The sequence below is a fragment of the Dysidea avara genome, chromosome 1 (assembly GCF_963678975.1).
Source record: "Dysidea avara chromosome 1, odDysAvar1.4, whole genome shotgun sequence".
NCBI lineage: Eukaryota > Metazoa > Porifera > Demospongiae > Dictyoceratida > Dysideidae > Dysidea > Dysidea avara.
Window position 1 is genome coordinate 34767883 of NC_089272.1, and position 18735 is coordinate 34786617.

Below are 18735 nucleotides of genomic sequence, written 5' to 3' on the forward strand. Positions count from 1 at the left end.
GCTAATCAACAATTGGGTTAGAGCTCCAATCATCACTGTTTACTTAGGGGTTACCAGAAACCATAATAAATACAACCCAGAGCCTTTAGGAAATCACTGATTATGCTAATTGAGTAATCAGAATAGTAAGAAACATGTTCAGCAGATCCTTATACACTGGACTCCAATAGTACTGCAGCTGCTAAAGCTGAATTGGCTAATAAACTGCTAGCCATACCATTACAATTATTGATTACCAACTATGGCAAAAACACCTCCTAATTATTGACCCCTACTGATTAATACCAATCTGATTTAACAGTACAACCCTACATTTAATGCCAGTATACTAGGAAAAGCATTCACAACATTTCCTGAAACTTGTTTCATCTGTACAAAAGTGAACTGTATATCAATCCGGTAAATATGGACCACTTGAAAAGCAAAACTTACCTGCCTGGAAATTTATATGGGATATTTAAACAAATTAATGTTGGAAGGAACAGCGGGCATATAGCATACTACATTTAGCAACAAGCAACTTAGTGAGCGGGGAACAATATGCACTAAAAGGAAATGGCTGGGCTCTAAATAGAAGTCCTGCTCATGTATAGTGAACACGTTTTTTTTGTGCAATCACCTCATGCTTTATTCAGTTATCCTATCTAACTCCCACCCACCCACATTGCACTGCCATAAAATGTACTCGGTCACCTTTCTATGTGCCTGTACATGTGTCCAAGAAACTGTTTGCATGCATACATGTGTATACTGCTCCATGATAAAAAGCATTATAATCACCACTAATTTTCATTTGTATGTGTTACTGTTTTATGCATAGGTTGTGTGCACGAGCGCATGTGTGTGTGTGTGTAAAGGATTAGAGCGATTACAATCAAACGAGTTACGATGCCATTATTATTAATAATCAACAACTACAATCACATGTACTTACACGCATGCATACAATACTAAATACTACTACACTACATTCCTCCCTTCCTATACAAAACAATATACTGAATAATCATACAAGATTGATAATCAATTTAGCAGCTATACATAGCGAAATAATAATACAAGTTAGTGTTCCTCCATTACTTCAATTAATCTTTTAGGAGGTTGGGTATTGCGAGAACTCCGTCTCAGGGGTGCACCTACACTTACTGGCTGATTGACCCCTTCAACATCCTCATTCGTCGACTCATAAATGGCCACATCAGCTTCTGGTACATACAAACTATCGGGTTGCTGAAGTTCATGGTTATCTTGTGTAGAGTCAGCAGCAGGCAGTAGATGATCCGCAACCTGCACAGATCTCTCAGCAGCTCCATTGGATGCCGGATGGAAGGGAGGTGTTCGAGAATGTTTAATTCCCTTGTTCTTGCAATATTCTGCAAAATTTGTGGCAGTAAACTGTGGCCCATTATCACTCACAATCTCTTCTGGAAGCCCAAAGTTAGCAAAGAAGGTCTGCAGTGCCTGAAGTGTGGTTGCCGTTGTTGCCTGACGTAGGGGTATTGCCTCAATTCACTTAGAATGGACATCAACTATAATCAACACTTGGTACCCTTCTATTTCTGCATAGTCCACATGTAGTCGTTTCATTGGCATGTTAGCCCAAGGCCAACTATGCAGTGGGGACACTGGAGGTAAATTGCGCTGCATAGCACATTCTTGACAGTTCCTAACAATTCTTTCAACATCAACATCAAGTTCTGGCCACCACATGTAGCTATGAGCAAGTAGTTTCATCTTAACAATTCCAGGATGAGTGTAGTGAAGCTCTTTCAGCAGACGGCTTCTCAGTGAGTCAGGTATGATCACTCTAGTTCCCCACAACACACATCCTTGATCAGTTGATAACTGGTCTCTTCTCTGATAAAATGGTTTCAACCCATCACTCACACCGTTTTGTGGCCAGCCCCCTAACACATACTGGAATACATGTGACAGGACAGAGTCCTTAACTGTTTCTGCAGCTATATCGGTGGCTGTTAATGGCAACCCGTCAACAAGGGAGACCTTGAATACGCTATCTATATTGTCCTCCTCATCCCCCTCCATTGGTAGCCGCGAAAGGCTGTCAGCATTTGCATGTGACTTGGTGTTCTTGTACTCAATTGAGTAGTTGTAAGCTGAAAGGAAAATTGCCCACCTCTGGATGCGGGCAGCTGAATTGGAGGTAGAGCAGACTTGGGATTCAGGATAAACATCAGTGGCTTATGATCTGTTAATAAAGTAAATTGTCTACCAAACAAATACTTGTGGAACTTTTTAACACCGAACACCAAAGCCAACGCTTCCTTCTCTATTTGACTATAATTCCTTTCAGCCTTACTCAACAAACAGGATACAAATGCTATGGGATGTTCTCCATCTTCTGAAACATGCGATAAGACAGCTCCTAAGCCATAGGAACTTGCATCGCAAGCCAGTTTGATAGGCTTTTGAGTGTCATAATGCGCAAGCACTGCTTCACTTGTTAAAAGGTCTTTACAGGTCTTAAAGGCAGCATCACATTCCTTGGTCCAAGCCCATTTATTGTCTTTCTCTAGCAGCTTATACAGTGGAGCCACATGCGTAGCAACCTGTGGGATAAATTTCCCGTAATAATTAAGTAGTCCCACAAAGGCTCTTAACTGTGTGATATCATGTGGTGTTGGTGCTTCATGTATAGCACGTACCTTGTCTTCAGTTGGGTGAATTCCGGTAGCATCAATCATGTGGCCTAGATACTCAACCTGTCCCTTGGCAATTTCACATTTCTCTTCTCGTAAATGGATTCCACTCTCTTGTAACCTGTTCATGACTTTCTCCAGAATCAAGTTGTGCTCTTGCTCAGTGGGGGCAGCTATTAGTATGTCATCTAAGTAACATGCCACTGGTAGGCCTTGAAGGACACGCTCCATCACTGACTGGAAAATGGCTGGTGCCACTGAAACCCCGTAGGGCAATCGATTATATTGGAACAATCCTTTCGGTGTGTTAATTTCTAACAGTGTCTTGCTGTCCTCATTACCCAGCAGTTGCAAGTACACTTGCGACAAATCCAGTTTTGTGAACACCTTGCCCCCTGCTAGCCGTGCAAAGATGTCTTCTACCATTGGTAAGAGATACGGTTTGGTTTCCACACATTGGTTGATTGTCACCTTAAAATCTCCACACACTCTTATCTTGCCATTACTCTTGGGTACTATTACAAGGGGGTAGCCCTCTCACTGTTGTCTGTTGGTTCAATGATGCCATCTTTTTGCATTTGTTCTAGTTCTGTATCTAAGGCTGGTTGCAAGGCATACGCCACAGAGCGGCTTTTCTTGAAAATTGGTTTTACGCTCTCCCTAAGCCTGATAGTTGCAGTGTATCCCTTTATACATCCCACATCTTTCTGAAAAACATCTGGAAATTGCTTCACCATCCCTGCAACTGCCGTGTCACTATGTAGTCGGTGTACCCTTGTCCAATCCAACTTGATAGCAGTAATCCAATCCCGGCCAAACAGTGCTGGTTTGTGTTCACTTTCTACAATGAGCAGTGGTAGTTGTGCTTGTTTCCCTTCATATTCCACTTTCACTTTTGCTTGCCCCACTACCTTCACTTCATGTCCTGAATACCCTCGTAAAGGTTTGCCCTGGTATGGCTTGACAGTTTCACCATTTGTCATACTCTTCCACTGCTGTTCTGACATAACCGACACTGCAGCTCCAGTATCCAACTCCATTTGGACTGGTTTATGGTTTACTTTTAAGTGTACATGGTATCCCTGTGTCACTCCTCCAGTAATGGTCCACAGGTCCAACTCATCAGTGCCATCACCATCCTTACCCTTCAGTAGCTGGTCAAGGGAGTTACTATCATCATTGGACATCACTTGCTTGACTGCCTTGTCAGGAGCTGCTGTAGGTTTAATTGATGACTTGCAGACTGTTTGCAGGTGGCCTCTCTTCTCACACTTGTAGGACACACTCTGTCGAAGACGGCATACCGACGTTACATGGCCACGTTTCCCACAACACTGACAATGCTTAGTGTATCTCACAAAGTTGACTTCTGACTCATTTGTTGGTGTGTTGGTCTGTTGACCCTCCAAAACAGCCATTTCAGATGCAGTAGCGATGTTCACTGCCTTCTGTAAGGTCAGATTTGATTCAGCAAGTAACTTCTTTTGTGTTACATTATTCTGTAACCCACACACCAAGCGATCACGTAGGGCTTCATCTAGAAACGCTCCAAAGTCACAAGTTTGGGCTAGGCGCCGTAGTTGAATAACAAACTCATTGATAGGCTCGCCTGGGAGTTGGTCTCGTTTATGAAAGGTGAACTGCTCCGCGATTACGGGTGGTTTGGGCTTAAAATGTTTAACTAGGACTTCCTTGATCTTGTCCATTTCACAGTCTTTTGGTGCCTTGGGTGCTACTAAGTTCTTCAGAGTTGCGTACGTCTGGGCGTCCAATCCAGTGAGCAGGTGTGCCACTTGCTTCTCGTCTTTCACACCCGTCATGGCAAAGAACAGTTCTAGTCTTTCGAAATAGTCCTCAATATCATCAGACTCCTTGTAGGGTTCAAAGTTCACAGCTGATTGAGCCATCCTCGTTGCCAATGTAAAGGATTAGAGCGATTACAATCAAATGAGTTACGACGCCATTATTATTAACAATCAACAACTACAATCACATGTACTTACACGCATGCATACAGTGCTAAATACTACTACACTACAGTGTGCATGTGTACATGCATGCATCTTTTTTTTTAACCAGGCGAGCGTCAACAGCCAACCAAAGGCCGGCTGTGGGCATGCACCTGATTTACTGGAATTGTTTTCGTAAAAGAGTTTATCTATGTTTGTCAGTATGCACCCACATGAGCAAAATCGTTAAATGGTAAAGGAAGTTTTATGTAAGAAGTAAAAAGAGAAGTCTATATTAAACTTCCACATTGCTCTGAGGTGGTTTCTTTTTGGCGGTCTGAAATATGGGTGTGACAACTCCTCAGACTTTGTGAATTTCCTTCCCTTCTGGTTTTACAGGCATTTAACAACTGAAAACAACAATGCAGACCTCGTAGACTACCAGGAATAGCCTATCCCTTCATTTGAAAGAGAGTGTATCCCCTACATATGCAAACAAAAATGAAGAACAGCTTTGAAGCTTAGTCAAGAGAATTTGTGGGAAACAACATGATAGGCAAACTATAAAGCAGTTTAGAAGATACGTCTGTGTGTAGTTAAAAGCAGTTTGTTTAACAAGCACTTTCTTAGCAGTGCATAGCAACATAATTGAAAAATTACAAAAATTTAATGATTTATGAAATCCAAGAATTGCAATAAATTAAGTATACATTATTGCCTATTGGCTTAACAGTAATACATACCTGTAGTTGGTTAATTCCAGATATGTTAGGTATCTGCATGGTGCTTGGTTTTTAGAAGTAGCACAGCATCAACTTGTTTTCTTTTCCTTTTAGAACTCACCACCCCAGCACTAGCAGTGTTGCTGTTGCTGCCACAGAGATAAAAAAAGAGCAGCAGCAGTGGCAACAGTAGCAGCAACACAGTACCTGTGCTAGGGGTTCACTCTCCGCTTTTCAGCCCACCTCTTTTCTTAGGCCAAAATTGTTTAATTTACTGAACAAGCATTCAAACATGCTTAAATCCATCAAAGGAGGGTGACAACAGAGTAATTGCTGCTCACACAGCTTCTTCATTCCTTAATAGAGGGAATGTGACTAGAATAACAGCTGAATAGGTTCATACAATGCACAGCTTCACACAATGTTTGGCTTAAAATAGTAGCAAAAGTCTGGGGAGGGACTAAAGCTAGCCCTGAAGTATCTATTTAAAAATTCTGATATTAACAGCTTACATTTTTTTGTCAGACTACAATAAAAAAAGAAAAAGGAATACAAAAAAAAACATCCTGCAACTGTCAAGTCCCTATGCGCTCACCAAACCCCATCCACAATCATTTGATTGTGAGAGGTCTGTGGTGGTGGCCACATGGAGACAGAAGAAGGATCGACAGACAAGCAGCTAGGATCAGTAGTGGATTGGCATGCAGCTGCGAGATAATGCTATGAAGTGAATCAACAACATTAATGTAGCTACGTATTATGGCATGTTCATATTTCTCACATACAGTCATAAATTGTTTTGCTCATGTAGATACAGAAAGGCAAACAAACATACAGACACATAGTCACATAAAATCAGATGGTTCAGACCATTTTCTTTTGTGTGTGCATGGGAAGGACAAGAAGGGTGTTTGCACAATACTATAACAGCCAATAGATTTGTTTCTAAAGTAAATATTTATGTACTTTTCTAAAACAAATAACATACATTATGACTATAGACACATACCAACTGTTAGATTGTAAGATACATATCCAGTTAACTCTTGTGTTGAAACAGTACAGATGTATACTCCTGTATCACTTAACAGAGTGGAGTCTATGGTCAATATGGAGGTAAACTGGTAATCATCTCTGTTAATAGTGACAATATTCACTCTGTCATCACTGATAGGATATGACCAATTAAGTGACAGTAGATGGTAACCTGTTGCTACACAAGTAAAACTGACTGTCTCCAACACATTGATAAGTTGACGTTGAAAAATATCTGGTAATAACTCTAAAACTGTGTAAAAATTGAACATACAGTATTATGCTTATTTCATGTAGCCACAACAAATGGCTGCAATGATGTTAATGCTAAAAATTTTAATAATGGCTGTGTGCATTGTTAAAAAATTTATTAGCATTAACATCATTGCAGCCATTTCTTGGCCGCCACCTTTGATTTCACAACTTTTTTCACCCAGGCTTTTTAAGGCCGCACCATTTTTTCACAGCTTGGCTGTTGTTGTGTGGTAATTGTTACAGTACAATCTTGAAAGTACAAATATAGTGTCATCACTACTATGTACATATTAAATTATATACAGTAAATCTGGGAAAACCGGTTTGATCGCATATTTGATTTTTCACCAAGAACACAAGGTTATTAATTTTATTGTTCCTTGGCTGATTATTCACACTTGATGGAAATAAGATTGAAATACTCTAATAGAGCAGTCACTTACTCTAATACAGCAGCCAGGAAGGCTGATATACACTAATAAAATAGCCAAATCTAGAGCATGATCTAGATTTTATGGGCATAATTTTGAGCATAATAGGCTGGATTTTTGAGTACTGCTCAAAAGCATAATAGGCTATTTTCAAAGCATAATTGGCTCAAGCCTACTTGGTTTAAAAGCTATCTAAAAAGGCAGGATGCAGTTGGCTACTTGTATAGTGGATGCTCTGGATGGTCAGGAATTTGTGTAAAGCATGTGAAAATATGGTACAAATATGTATATAATTTCAACTATTAGCGAGCTACAATGCTTTTACTGACATTTCTTGATACTTTTAAATAGGTGATAAGGCCGGTTTTCCCAGACTAGGTCACAGAAAAATAGTAATACACTGGGTGCCCATTTGACAGTTTGATCCTTTGTAAGAATATCTGATTGCTCTGTTGGAGTATTTTAGAGTATTACTTACAGTGAAACCTATATTTAACAGCCACCTGCATAGAAAGGCAACCTATCCAAAAAAGTCACCTCAAATTCCTAATGTTTATACACCAATTTACCTGTCTAAAGCAGCCACCTGCCTATTTATGAGAAATTGCGGCCTGAGGGTGATGAGCTTAGATAGTTTCTACTGTATCTTTGTTAACTTAGTGTACCATGGCAGCTTTAGTAGTTGTCGCAGCAATACTTCAACTACGGCTACATGTATATCTATGCCACTGTAGTGGCTGTCAACATTATTGGTACAGGTAGGTGCAAAATAATAACCAGAAGTTTGTATACCAAGCATAAATATGTGACATGCTTGCATTTTTTAAAATCACTACAAGGTGTATAAATTACAAAACTTTAATAGATTGTTTGACTTATATACTAATACATTCAGCAGTAGATACAGAGAAGGATAATCTACGTATGATTACTACATGTACCTGAATAGTTTCATGATAAGATCTGTTATTTATATTAACCTACTCAAGATATATATGGGAAAATTGGCATTGTCTATATTGCAATGACTTTCTCAGCAAACCCTTCAAAGCTTGTACTGATATGCAGACATTGATTTGCTGAAGAAAGTGGGGTAAGTAAATTGAAGCTTGCTAGAAAACTAAACTTTGTCAAGTATACAAATACAACTCTCTTTTCTTTCAATGTTATAGAAACAATTCTGATCAATTATTCAAAGATATCACCCTTGCTCTGAATATTAACATATGTAGCCCAATGTGTTGTGTACTTTACTATCACCTCTTGACACAAAACAAATTATGTAGATGTACATACATTATATTATCTGCCAACATGGTAGTATCTATACACTGTACTTACCAGATACTGTAGTCCACTCTCTATTGTTCTGACAAAGCCACAATTCAGTAATGTTATAGTACATAACAATACATGTATCCCCTACATATCCAACTCCTGATATACCAGATGTACAGTTCTTTATTACTGAACCTTCAACAGTTGTTGTGAAAGCTTCACACATTACACCTGTGCAATGCATTGTACACAATTGTTACAGATGGGCTAATATAAATGCAGAATGTAAACAAATAATTATGTGACCAGATCTGCGAAAACCCAACACAAAATCATGCAAGCCTAAATTTACAGCATAAGCATTGAATACAATGGGGTGATTCAAATACTTGCATATATATAATATTAAAAATTCCATAAATTTTAGAACGTTATATTCTTAATGAAGAAAGTGTCTAATAATAAAACCTGGATAACCTCAGTTATCCAGACCACACTTACTTGGATTCTCGGCTAACTGAACTATGGAAATGACTGCTCTACTAGAGTAGTGACTAGTCCGAGTAGATGAAATACAAAAATATCTAACAATGCTCTTTATGCTATTTTAAACTTATTTATACACAGTTTCAGAGATATGGACTTTTCAGATTTATGCACCACTCCTGGTCTCAAGGGGCTCAAATAATTGAGGTTCTGCTGTATTTGCCTACTCATGAGAAGCTTGAAAATCATCGTTTCGTTGCAGTAGATTTGGAAGTTATGGGTGTTTGTTTATGTCATGTTGAAAAGAGAGTAGTGAAGGTCACTATTGAAATACACTGTAGTGAGTATTGTGGCAGAATTAGTAGTGAAATTCACTAATATATTTTACAGTGCAACATTTATACAAACCTATACCTTGGGATGAAGCATACAGTGCTTAAGTGAGTCTAACAATTTTTATGCCCAGCTTAAATAAGGTAGTTGTATTGAAAACATTTGCTTTGCTTGATATTACAGTAGCTTTTTATATGTTCACACAGTAGTTATGAGGTTTACATTGGCACAATTTAAACCAAGTTAATTTATGAAATGGATGAGGTAGTTGTGGTAAACAAAAAACAGCTGTGGTTAGGATGTATGCATGCACAACTTGAAGTAGGCACGTGATCATTATTTGTCACCTTGACATGATGTTGGCACTACTCAAGCTTCAGCTAACTCCTTTCCCCCTCCCACCCAACCCACTAAAGATATTGGGTGACCACTCCTGGCATGTGATAATGGTAGTATGGTATTCAATGTACTCATAAGTACTATATGAGTGTATCTGTTGTGTCGCAGTCAATCAATGGCTACAATAATGTTCATTGTGTTCGGGTAGTAATAAAACTTACAGGGAATCAAGACACACGGTAGTGTGTCGTGCGGCCCAAGAAGCCGGCGCGTAACACCCGTGAGTATATTGCACTTTAAGTTAAGTTTTGTAGTTAATTATTTTTGTATGTATCCTTGCCATGCCTACGCGGATCTTATCTTTGTAGTCGCATGTGTCCGAGGCTCTGTATGTAATTTTGTCATTTCATCATTATTCTGATGGTTTCAAAAAAAAAAAAAAAAACAGGAAGAAAGAAAACGCAATTTTCGCACCTCCGTAGCTCTGTGCTTCCTTGATGAAACAAGACGATTTTTGCTGTGGACATGCCCCCCAACTGCAGCACTCTACATTCCAAATTTGAGCAAAATCGCTTCGCGCGTTCCCGAGATATGCGACTTCAAAAATTGGCTGAGTTTCTTCGGGTTTTTTTTTCTTCTTATTTTTCTTTTTCTTGTCGCACACTTACAAAAACTGCTATAAAACTCGAACGCGTTATCCGATTGCCTTGAAATTTGGCACACAGAAGGGGGGTATAAAGGCGCATCTCGGTACCAACTTTGGCTGGAATACCATAAACAGACAAATAGTTATGAGCGATTATGCACGAAAAATAACACCAATATGTTGTCACGCCTACAGGGTAAACCGCGTATGGGAAGAAGCTGAAAATCGGTGGGTGAATAGGTTAACTATTGAACCTCAAACCTTTTGTGGTTTGAAAGAAATCGAGCTAAAAACCAGGAAGATACAGCGAAAAAATCAACAGTGTGTAACAATTACGCAATCGAGATTAGCTAATTTTTAATATTTTTATTTTATTATTATTATTATTATTATGCTTGCCACGCCTACCAGGTAAACCGCTTGGGGTAATGCTTTCAAAATCGCTGTACAGATGGAGTTATCATCTTAGAAAGGCTCTTCAATGGTGTAGAAGAATCAGACTTAAAGCCACGGAGTTATAACACGAAATCCAACTAGGTGTAGCAAGTGCGAGATCGAGATACTCTAATAGAGCAGTCATCCTAATAGAGCAGTCACCCTGAACAGAATTCAAGAGATCAGTTAGAAATAAGTAACCTGTATAGAGATCAGCTACAAACAAATCACCCTGTAGAGAGTTCAGCTACAAACAATTCACCCTGTTAAAACATCAGTTAGAAGAAGATTTCTTGTAGAGAGTTCAGATACAAACAAATCACCCTGTTGAAAGATCAGCTAGAAGATGTCACCTTGTAGATACTTCAGTTACAAAGAAACCACCATGTAGAGAATTCAGCTACAAACTAGTGACCCTGTAGATACATCAGCTAGAAGAAGTTACCTTGTAGAGAGTTCAGCTACAAAGAAACCATTCTGTAAAGAGCTCAGCTGCAAACAAATCACCTATACAGAATTCAGCTACAAACAAATCACCCTGTAGAGAGATCAGCTAGAAGAAGTTACCTTGTAGATAGTTCAGCTACAAACAAATCATCCTGTAGAGAGATCAGCTAGAAGAAGTTACCTTGTAGATAGTTCAGCTACAAACAATTCACCCTGTACAGAGCTCAGTTAAAAGAGGTTTCCTTGTAAAAAGTTCAGCTACAAACAAATCACCCTGTAGAGAGATAAGTAAGAAGAAGTTACCTTGTAGATCGTTCTGCTACAAACAATTCACCCTGTAAAGAGATCAGCTAGAAGAAGTTACCTTGTAGAGAGTTCAGCTACAAAGAAACCATCATGTAGAGAATTCAGCCGCAAACAAATCATGTATAGAGAGTTCAGCTACAAACAAATCTCCCTGTAGAGAGATCAGCTAGAAGAAGTTTCCTTGTAGAGAGTTCTGCTACAAACAAATCACCCTGTAGAAAGATCAGCTAGAAGAAATCACCTCGTAGAGAGTTCAGCTTCAAAGAAACAATCATGTGAGAGTTCAGGTACAAACAAATTGTCCTGTAGAGAGATCAGCTAGAAGAAGTTACCTTGTAGAGAGTTCAGCTACAAACAAACCATCATGTAGATAGTTCAGGTACAAACAAATCACCCTGTAGAAAGATCAGCTATAGAAGAAATCACCTTGTAGAGAGTTCAGCTACAAAGAATCTATCGTGTAGAGAGTTTAACTACAAACAAATCACCCTGTAGAAAGATCAGCTATAGAAGAAATCACCTTGTAGAGAGTTCAGCTACAAAGAAACCATCATGTAGAGAGTTCAGCTACAAACAAATTGGCCTGTAGAGAGATCAGCTAGAAGAAATTACCTTGTAGAGAGTTCAGCTACAAAGAAACAATCATGTAGAGAGTTCAGCTGCAAACAAATCACCTGTAGAGAGTTCAGCTAGAAACAAGTCACCCTGTAGAGAGATCAGCTAGAAACAAGTCACCTTGTAGAGAGTTCAGCTAGAAGAAGTAACATTGTAGAGCTACAAAGAAGCTACCATGTAGAGTTCAGCTGCAAACAAATCACCCTGTAGAGAACTCAGCTACAAACAAATCGCCCTGTAGAAAGATTAGCTAGAAGAAGTTACCTTATAGGGAGTTCAGCTATGAACAGATCACCCTGTAGAGAGTTCAGCTACAAACAAATCACCCTGTAGAGAGTTAAGTTACAAAGAAACCACCATGTAGAGAGTTCAGCTGCAAAAAAATCAATCACTCTGTAGAGAGTTCAGCTAGAAGAAGTCACCTTGTAGAGAGTTAAGCTGCAAATAAATCACCCTGTAGAGAATTCAGCTACAAACAAATCACCCTGTAGAAAGATCAGCTAGAAGAAGTTACCTTGTAGAGAGTTCAGCTACAAAGAAACCACCATGTAGAGAGTTCAGCTGCAAACAAATCACCTGTAGAGAGTTCAGCTAGAAACAAGTCACCCTGTAGAGAGATCAGCTAAAAACAAGTCACCCTGTAGAGAGTTCAGCTAGAAGAAGTCACATTGTAGAGAGTTCAGCTACAAAGAAACTACCACGTAGAGAATCCAGCTGCAAACAAATCATCCTGTAGAGAGTTCAGCTAGAAGAAGTCACCTTTTAGAGAGTTCAGCTACAAAGCAACCACCATGTAAAGAGTTCAGCTGCAAAAAACTCAATCACCTTGTAGAAAGATCGGCTAGAAGAAGTTACCTTGTAGAGAGTTCAGCTACAAAGAAACCACCATGTAGAGAGTTCAGCTGCAAACAAATCACCTGTAGAGAGTTCAGCTAGAAACAAGTCACCCTGTAGAGAGTTCAGCTAGAAGAAGTCACATTGTAGAGAGTTCAGCTACAATGAAACTCCCATGTAGAGAGTTCAGCTGCAAACAAATCACCCTGTAGAGAACTCAGCTACAAACAAATATGCAGTGAAAAAGATCAGCTAGAAGAAGTTACCTTGTAGAGAGTTCAGCTACAACGAAACCACCATGTAGAGAGTTCAGCTACAAACAAATCACCTGTAGAGAGTTCAGCTAGAAACAAGTCACCCTGTAGAGAGATCAGCTAGAAACAAGTCACCTTGTAGAGAGTTCAGCTAGAAGAAGTCACATTGTAGAGAGTTCAGCTACAAAGAAACCACCATTTAGAGAGTTCAGCTGCAAACAAATCACCCAGTAGAAAGTTTAACTATGAACAGATCACCCTGTTGAGAGTTCAGTTAGAAACAAGGAATCCTGTAGAGAGATCACCTAGAAGTATCGCCTTGTAGAGTTCAGCTACAAACAAATCACCTGTAGAGAGTTCAGCTACAAACAAATCACCCTGTAGAGAGATCAGCTAGAAGAAGTTACCTTGTAGGGATTTCAGCTACAAACAAATCACCCTGTAGAGAGTTCAGCTACAAAGAAACTATTCTGTAAAGAGCTCAGCTGCAAACAAATCACTTGTACAGAATTCAGCTACAAACAAATCGCCCTGTAGAGAGATCAGCTAGAAGAAATTACCTTGTAGATAGTTCAGCTACAAACAAATCACCCTGTAGAAAGATCAGTTAGAAGAAGTTACCTTGGAGAAAGTTCAGCTACAAAGAAACCATTTTGTAAAGAGCTCAGCTGCAAACAAATCACCTGTACAGAATTCAACTACGAACAAATCACCCTGTAGAGATCAGCTATAAGAAGTTACCTTGTAGATAGTTCAGCTACAAACAAATCTCCCTGTAGAGAGATCAGCTAGAAGAAATTACCTTGTAGAGAGTTCAGCTACAAAGAAACCACCATGTAGAGAGTTCAGCTGCAAAGAAATCACCCTGTAGAAAATTCTGCCAGAAACAAATTGCCCTGTAGAAAGATCAGTTAGAAGAAGTTACCTTTTAGAGAGTTCAGCTACAAAGAAACCATTCTGTAAAGAGCTCAGCTGCAAACAAATCACCTATACAAAATTCAGCTACAAACACATCACCCTGTAGAGAGATCAGCTAGAAGAAGTTACCTTGTAGATCGTTCAGCTACAAACAATTCACCCTGTAGAGAGAGCAATTAGAAGAAGTCACCTTGTAGAGTGTTCAGTTACAAAGAAACCACCATGGAGATTTCTGTAATCAATATATGTGACCGGATTTGCGAAAAGGGGTCTTCCACACACATCCAATTCCGTAAATGTTGGAGACCATAACTCAGTGTTCAAGTAACATATTAACCTGAACATTTCACCATGTATTCAGCTATAGTGGTGCTCACCACTGCCCAAATATCAAGGCAATAGCTATTTCCAATCTGAAGTTATCAATTGTCAAAGTTGGCAAATTGGACCCCTTTTCGCAAATCCGGTCACATATGTATTATACAGTATATATAATTTGTACATTTACTGATAAAATATTTAAAGTACATCTACTTCATCTTTTCTTCTTCCTGTAGTAAAGAAAAAAACATAGGTTAAAAAAGTCCCAAAGCTGGCCATAGGCCGGCTTTGGGGTATACAAATACAAAAAGAAATGAAATCTAATCCAAAACAGCCAAGCTGTAAAAAAAGTGTGCGGCCCTCAGAAAGGCTATGGTGAAAAAAGATGTGAAATCCAAGGTGGCGGCCAAGAAATGGCTGTGATGGTAGGTTAGTGGTAAAAATTTTAATAACAACAATTCAGGTGAATTTTTGTGAAGCGGCACAAAAATTCACCTGAATTGCCATTATTAAAATTTTTACCACTAACCTACCATCACAGCCATTTCTTGGCCGCCACCTTGGATTTCACATCTTTTTTCACCATAGCTTTTCTGAGGGCCGCACACTTTTTTTACAGCTTGGCTGTTTTGGATTAGATATTAATATTACCAATAATGTCTTGTGTCATATAGCAACTATGGTATGTACAACTAATGAATACAATTCTCTCCATTCAGGGAAAGCAGTATTTTGCAGTGCAAATCTAATGCATATGTGACAGTGTGGTGTGTTGTAAGTGGTACAGTGTGATGGAGCTATCACCACCAGGTAAGTTATTGGTGTGCTTATGGTTCAATGAGGTGTGTTCAATTCCTTCTGATTTAAAATAACTCAAAATAAAAGTGTCGAGTGCGTGTTATAGTTGATAGTGGTGGGAAATCAGGCACTGTATGGTGCTGAAGAAAGAAGAGTGTATGTATAATGGTGAGTGAAGTAAATTTAACATACATTAGTTACACAGCTCTATAATACTCACCTGCACCTATATAATTGTAATTGCTGACCGGAATGGCACTTAAGGATGATAGCAATGGCAATCCTGCATAGTCATAAACTGTTGCATTTTCAATGAAAAGATAAACACTTGAGTTTGATTTAGCAATGGGTATATTGGGATTGGTCAAGAAGGCATGATCATCAGGCATCAGTCTGATGTGCACATTGGTACTGTACTCACTGGTAAAATGTGATGAATTGTGATTAATTGTTAACTGAATTGTACTAGGAGTAATAGTGGGTTCATTTATTAAAATGATCCCTGATACATTAAAGAAGTTCACATTCACAGCCTCTGAAAATCTCAGTATCAATAGGCTATCATTTAAGATTAAATCAAATGACAACAGTACAGGATAGGATACATCAGGTGTGATAAATGTGGCATGAATAGCTGAATCATTATTACTATTCACTGCATTTCCATTCATATCAACAAAAGCTTCAGGCAAAATTCTTATATACGAATTGTGGATACTATTGGTCAGATTGTCCAGTGACTGCAAAGCACTCAGATCTAAATGTAACAATGCAATGGTAATTACTACTGCCCCTGTGTTGTTGTCTGCTGGTACAACAACCCCACCTGTCAACATGTACTGATGATGTGCAGTGTCCTGTCGTTCATCATCCTGAAAAATAATACCTGGAGCATAATAAGAGGCTAACAGCACAGGTTCATCAAAGCTAAGGCTCAGCATAGCCTCATTTAAATCCAAATTAAAAGATGTAAGTGAAGGCCCAGTTGTATCTGGTATATAGGTTGTGACAACTACAGGATTCTGTGTAGCTGCTCCTGTGACAGTGTTACTGCCAAAGTCTTTAGCCAAATCTTCACTGAACATAATAAAACTGTTTGATTGCTCAGTAGCTATTTCAGTGTTAAGTTTAATGGCATTTAAATCAAATACTTCAAAAGGAATGTAAACACTAAAATCGCTTTGAAATGGATTCACTGGATAATCTGCTGATAATGTATAATAACTTCCTTGACCGTTACTAATAGTGATAGCATTTGGATTAATCGTTGAGGAGTTGATGATATCATCAAACTCAATGGTTAAATTACCGGTGTTCATGTCTAGTACAGAATGTAGGAATACTGCACTCCTTGTAACTGGTATGAACTCATCTGGTATGAACTCAATTGGCAATACTCTAGATACAGGAACAATGAAATTGTCAGAAAAATCTCTTACAGCATTATTGGTAAAGGATAGATACACAGCAGTTCCATTTAAGTTAGATTGCTTAAGGTTCCGTAAATCAAACTGACCAAATTGAATGTTTAAATACGTTTTTTGTTCATTTAGATAAATGTATGTTCCATTGGTTAGCTGTACTTCTACCATACTGTCTATAGTGAACGCTTGAAAATTTATGTTGGTAACTGGTTCATCAAATAAAAGAGTCATTAATCCATCAGCATAGTTTAATTCTACAAAAGAAACTAATGTTGGACTAGTTGTGTCAGCAATAAATGTAGCAGCTGCTAGGCCTACACCATTACTTTGTAATATATAGTTACCACTAGAGTCTGAAATAAAGTTGGAGTAGCTCAAATATGATGCATTGATAGAAACAAAAAGCTGACCAAGAGATTTAAGCAATGTCAAGTCTAAAGAATCCAACAGCCATGTAATTTCAATCCCATTTGTAGAATGGCTAATAGTTCCCCGCATAATTGGATTATATGAAAAATTTACATTGGATGGGAAATGCTCATCTTGAAGCATGACCATGGTGGTATTAAAGCAAATTATATTTATGACCTCGTCAAATGTAAATATAAATAATCCTCTGTTGAGATCAAAGCTGAAAGACTGGAGCACAGGGCTAGTAGTATCAGGAATGAATTCTTGTACAAAATGGTTAGTTATTTGAGGATAACCACCATTAGGAAGTATTGAATTTCCAAATAAGTCGTAAGTTTCAATACTAATAAAACAATTACTTGGTGACACACATACATCAGTTTCGAGCTTTATAGCATTTAAATCCGTTGAATCTAACAAACAAATCAAGTGTGTTGGATTGTTCAGATATAATGTGCTATTATTTATATTAATCAAAGCTGCAGGTAAACCAAAAGTGATCAAACTGAATAATCCAAGTTTAGTCGCATTTAAATTAATTGGTTCATCTAAATATAACCACAACATTCCTGAATTGAGATCAAGCCCTGAATTAGCATATGAACCATTGACATATATAGAAGGCCTGGTTGTATCAGGTACATAATATGAAATTTGAAGTGGAAAGTTGAATGATATGTTTTGATTGTAATTTGAATTAACATCTTGAACAAATTCATTCGACAAGGATAAGAAACAGCTTTCGTTGTCTTTGCATATGCTTAGAAATTTTAAGTAATTATGATCATCCATAGAAAGAAATATATGCACAACATTATAGATAAGTCCATGATCTGTCGAGCTACCAGACGTTAGTGTGTAGTGGTTTCCTGAAGGTCCAGAAAAATTGTGCAATGTAATAGCTGCAGGATTAATGTTTGTTTGAGGTATGTATACTACTTCATCAAAATGTAGAGATAAAATTCCACGATTACAGTCAAAACCAAATCTCTCTACTGTAGGTGGCGAAACATCAGCATTGTAATTTCTCACTTGCAGTGCATTGCTTACAGGAATTTGGGATAAACTTTTTTCACTTAACAGTGACACAGCCAATGAACTAGTAGTACTAATAAAGGTATTGTTTCCATCAATAGCCAATTGTAAGTTGAACTTTATTGAATTCATATCAGCTCTAGTTAAATAAATACTTACAGTAGTGGTAGGATTGTTATCCTCTTCCAAATTTGCATATCCACTTAAGGTGTAGAGAACCGTAGGACAAGATTGTGAATTTTGTACAGTTATCTGACACGGCATAATGCTTGACAGGTTTACATGATGAGAAAAAAACAAAGTCAATAAACCTGTGTTCATATCTAGATCAAAATAATCTAATGTAAAGGGTGGATGGTTTAGGTCAACATTAACTTGCAAAGCATTGTTACTGGTTATTGGACTATTAAGATTTCCACTAATGTCTGTAATTGTGTTGCTATCAATGGTGACAAATATAGATCCATTACTATTGTTATAGATAGATGTGATTTCAACAAAATCAGTATTGTCAAATGTTATTTCTACTACAACACTGTCTATGCTAATGGCAACAACTCCACTGCTCAATGTCCATGTCAAAGAAGGATCAGACTGCTCATTTTGTATACTGATTCCACTGATATTTAATAATGAATCAATCTCAACAGGTTCATTAAAACTCAATGACAGAATTCCTTGGTTATCTTGAATATTTAACTCTACACTAGACAAAACTGGAGCAGCTGTATCTGCAGTAAAGTTAGAGACTTTCAAGCGACCACTTGCTGCACTGTCAAATATATTGTTGTTTGCCAAATCTT

General features: G+C 38.2%; 1 protein-coding gene across 1 annotated transcript in view; it reads right to left on the minus strand.

The window, feature by feature from the left end:
• The window catches only part of LOC136263126 (uncharacterized), a 62917-nt gene extending 46706 nt beyond the window's left edge, over window positions 1-16211 (minus strand). Inside the window, exons 1-3 of the mRNA XM_066057619.1 lie at window positions 15283-16211; window positions 8394-8561; window positions 6341-6619 (exon numbers count right to left, since the gene is read on the minus strand). Of these exons, the coding sequence (XP_065913691.1) occupies window positions 6341-6619; window positions 8394-8561; window positions 15283-16147 (1312 nt within the window). The 5' untranslated portion in view covers window positions 16148-16211. The remainder of the gene's footprint in view (window positions 1-6340; window positions 6620-8393; window positions 8562-15282) is intronic.
• Between the last annotated feature and the right edge of the window lie 2524 nt (window positions 16212-18735).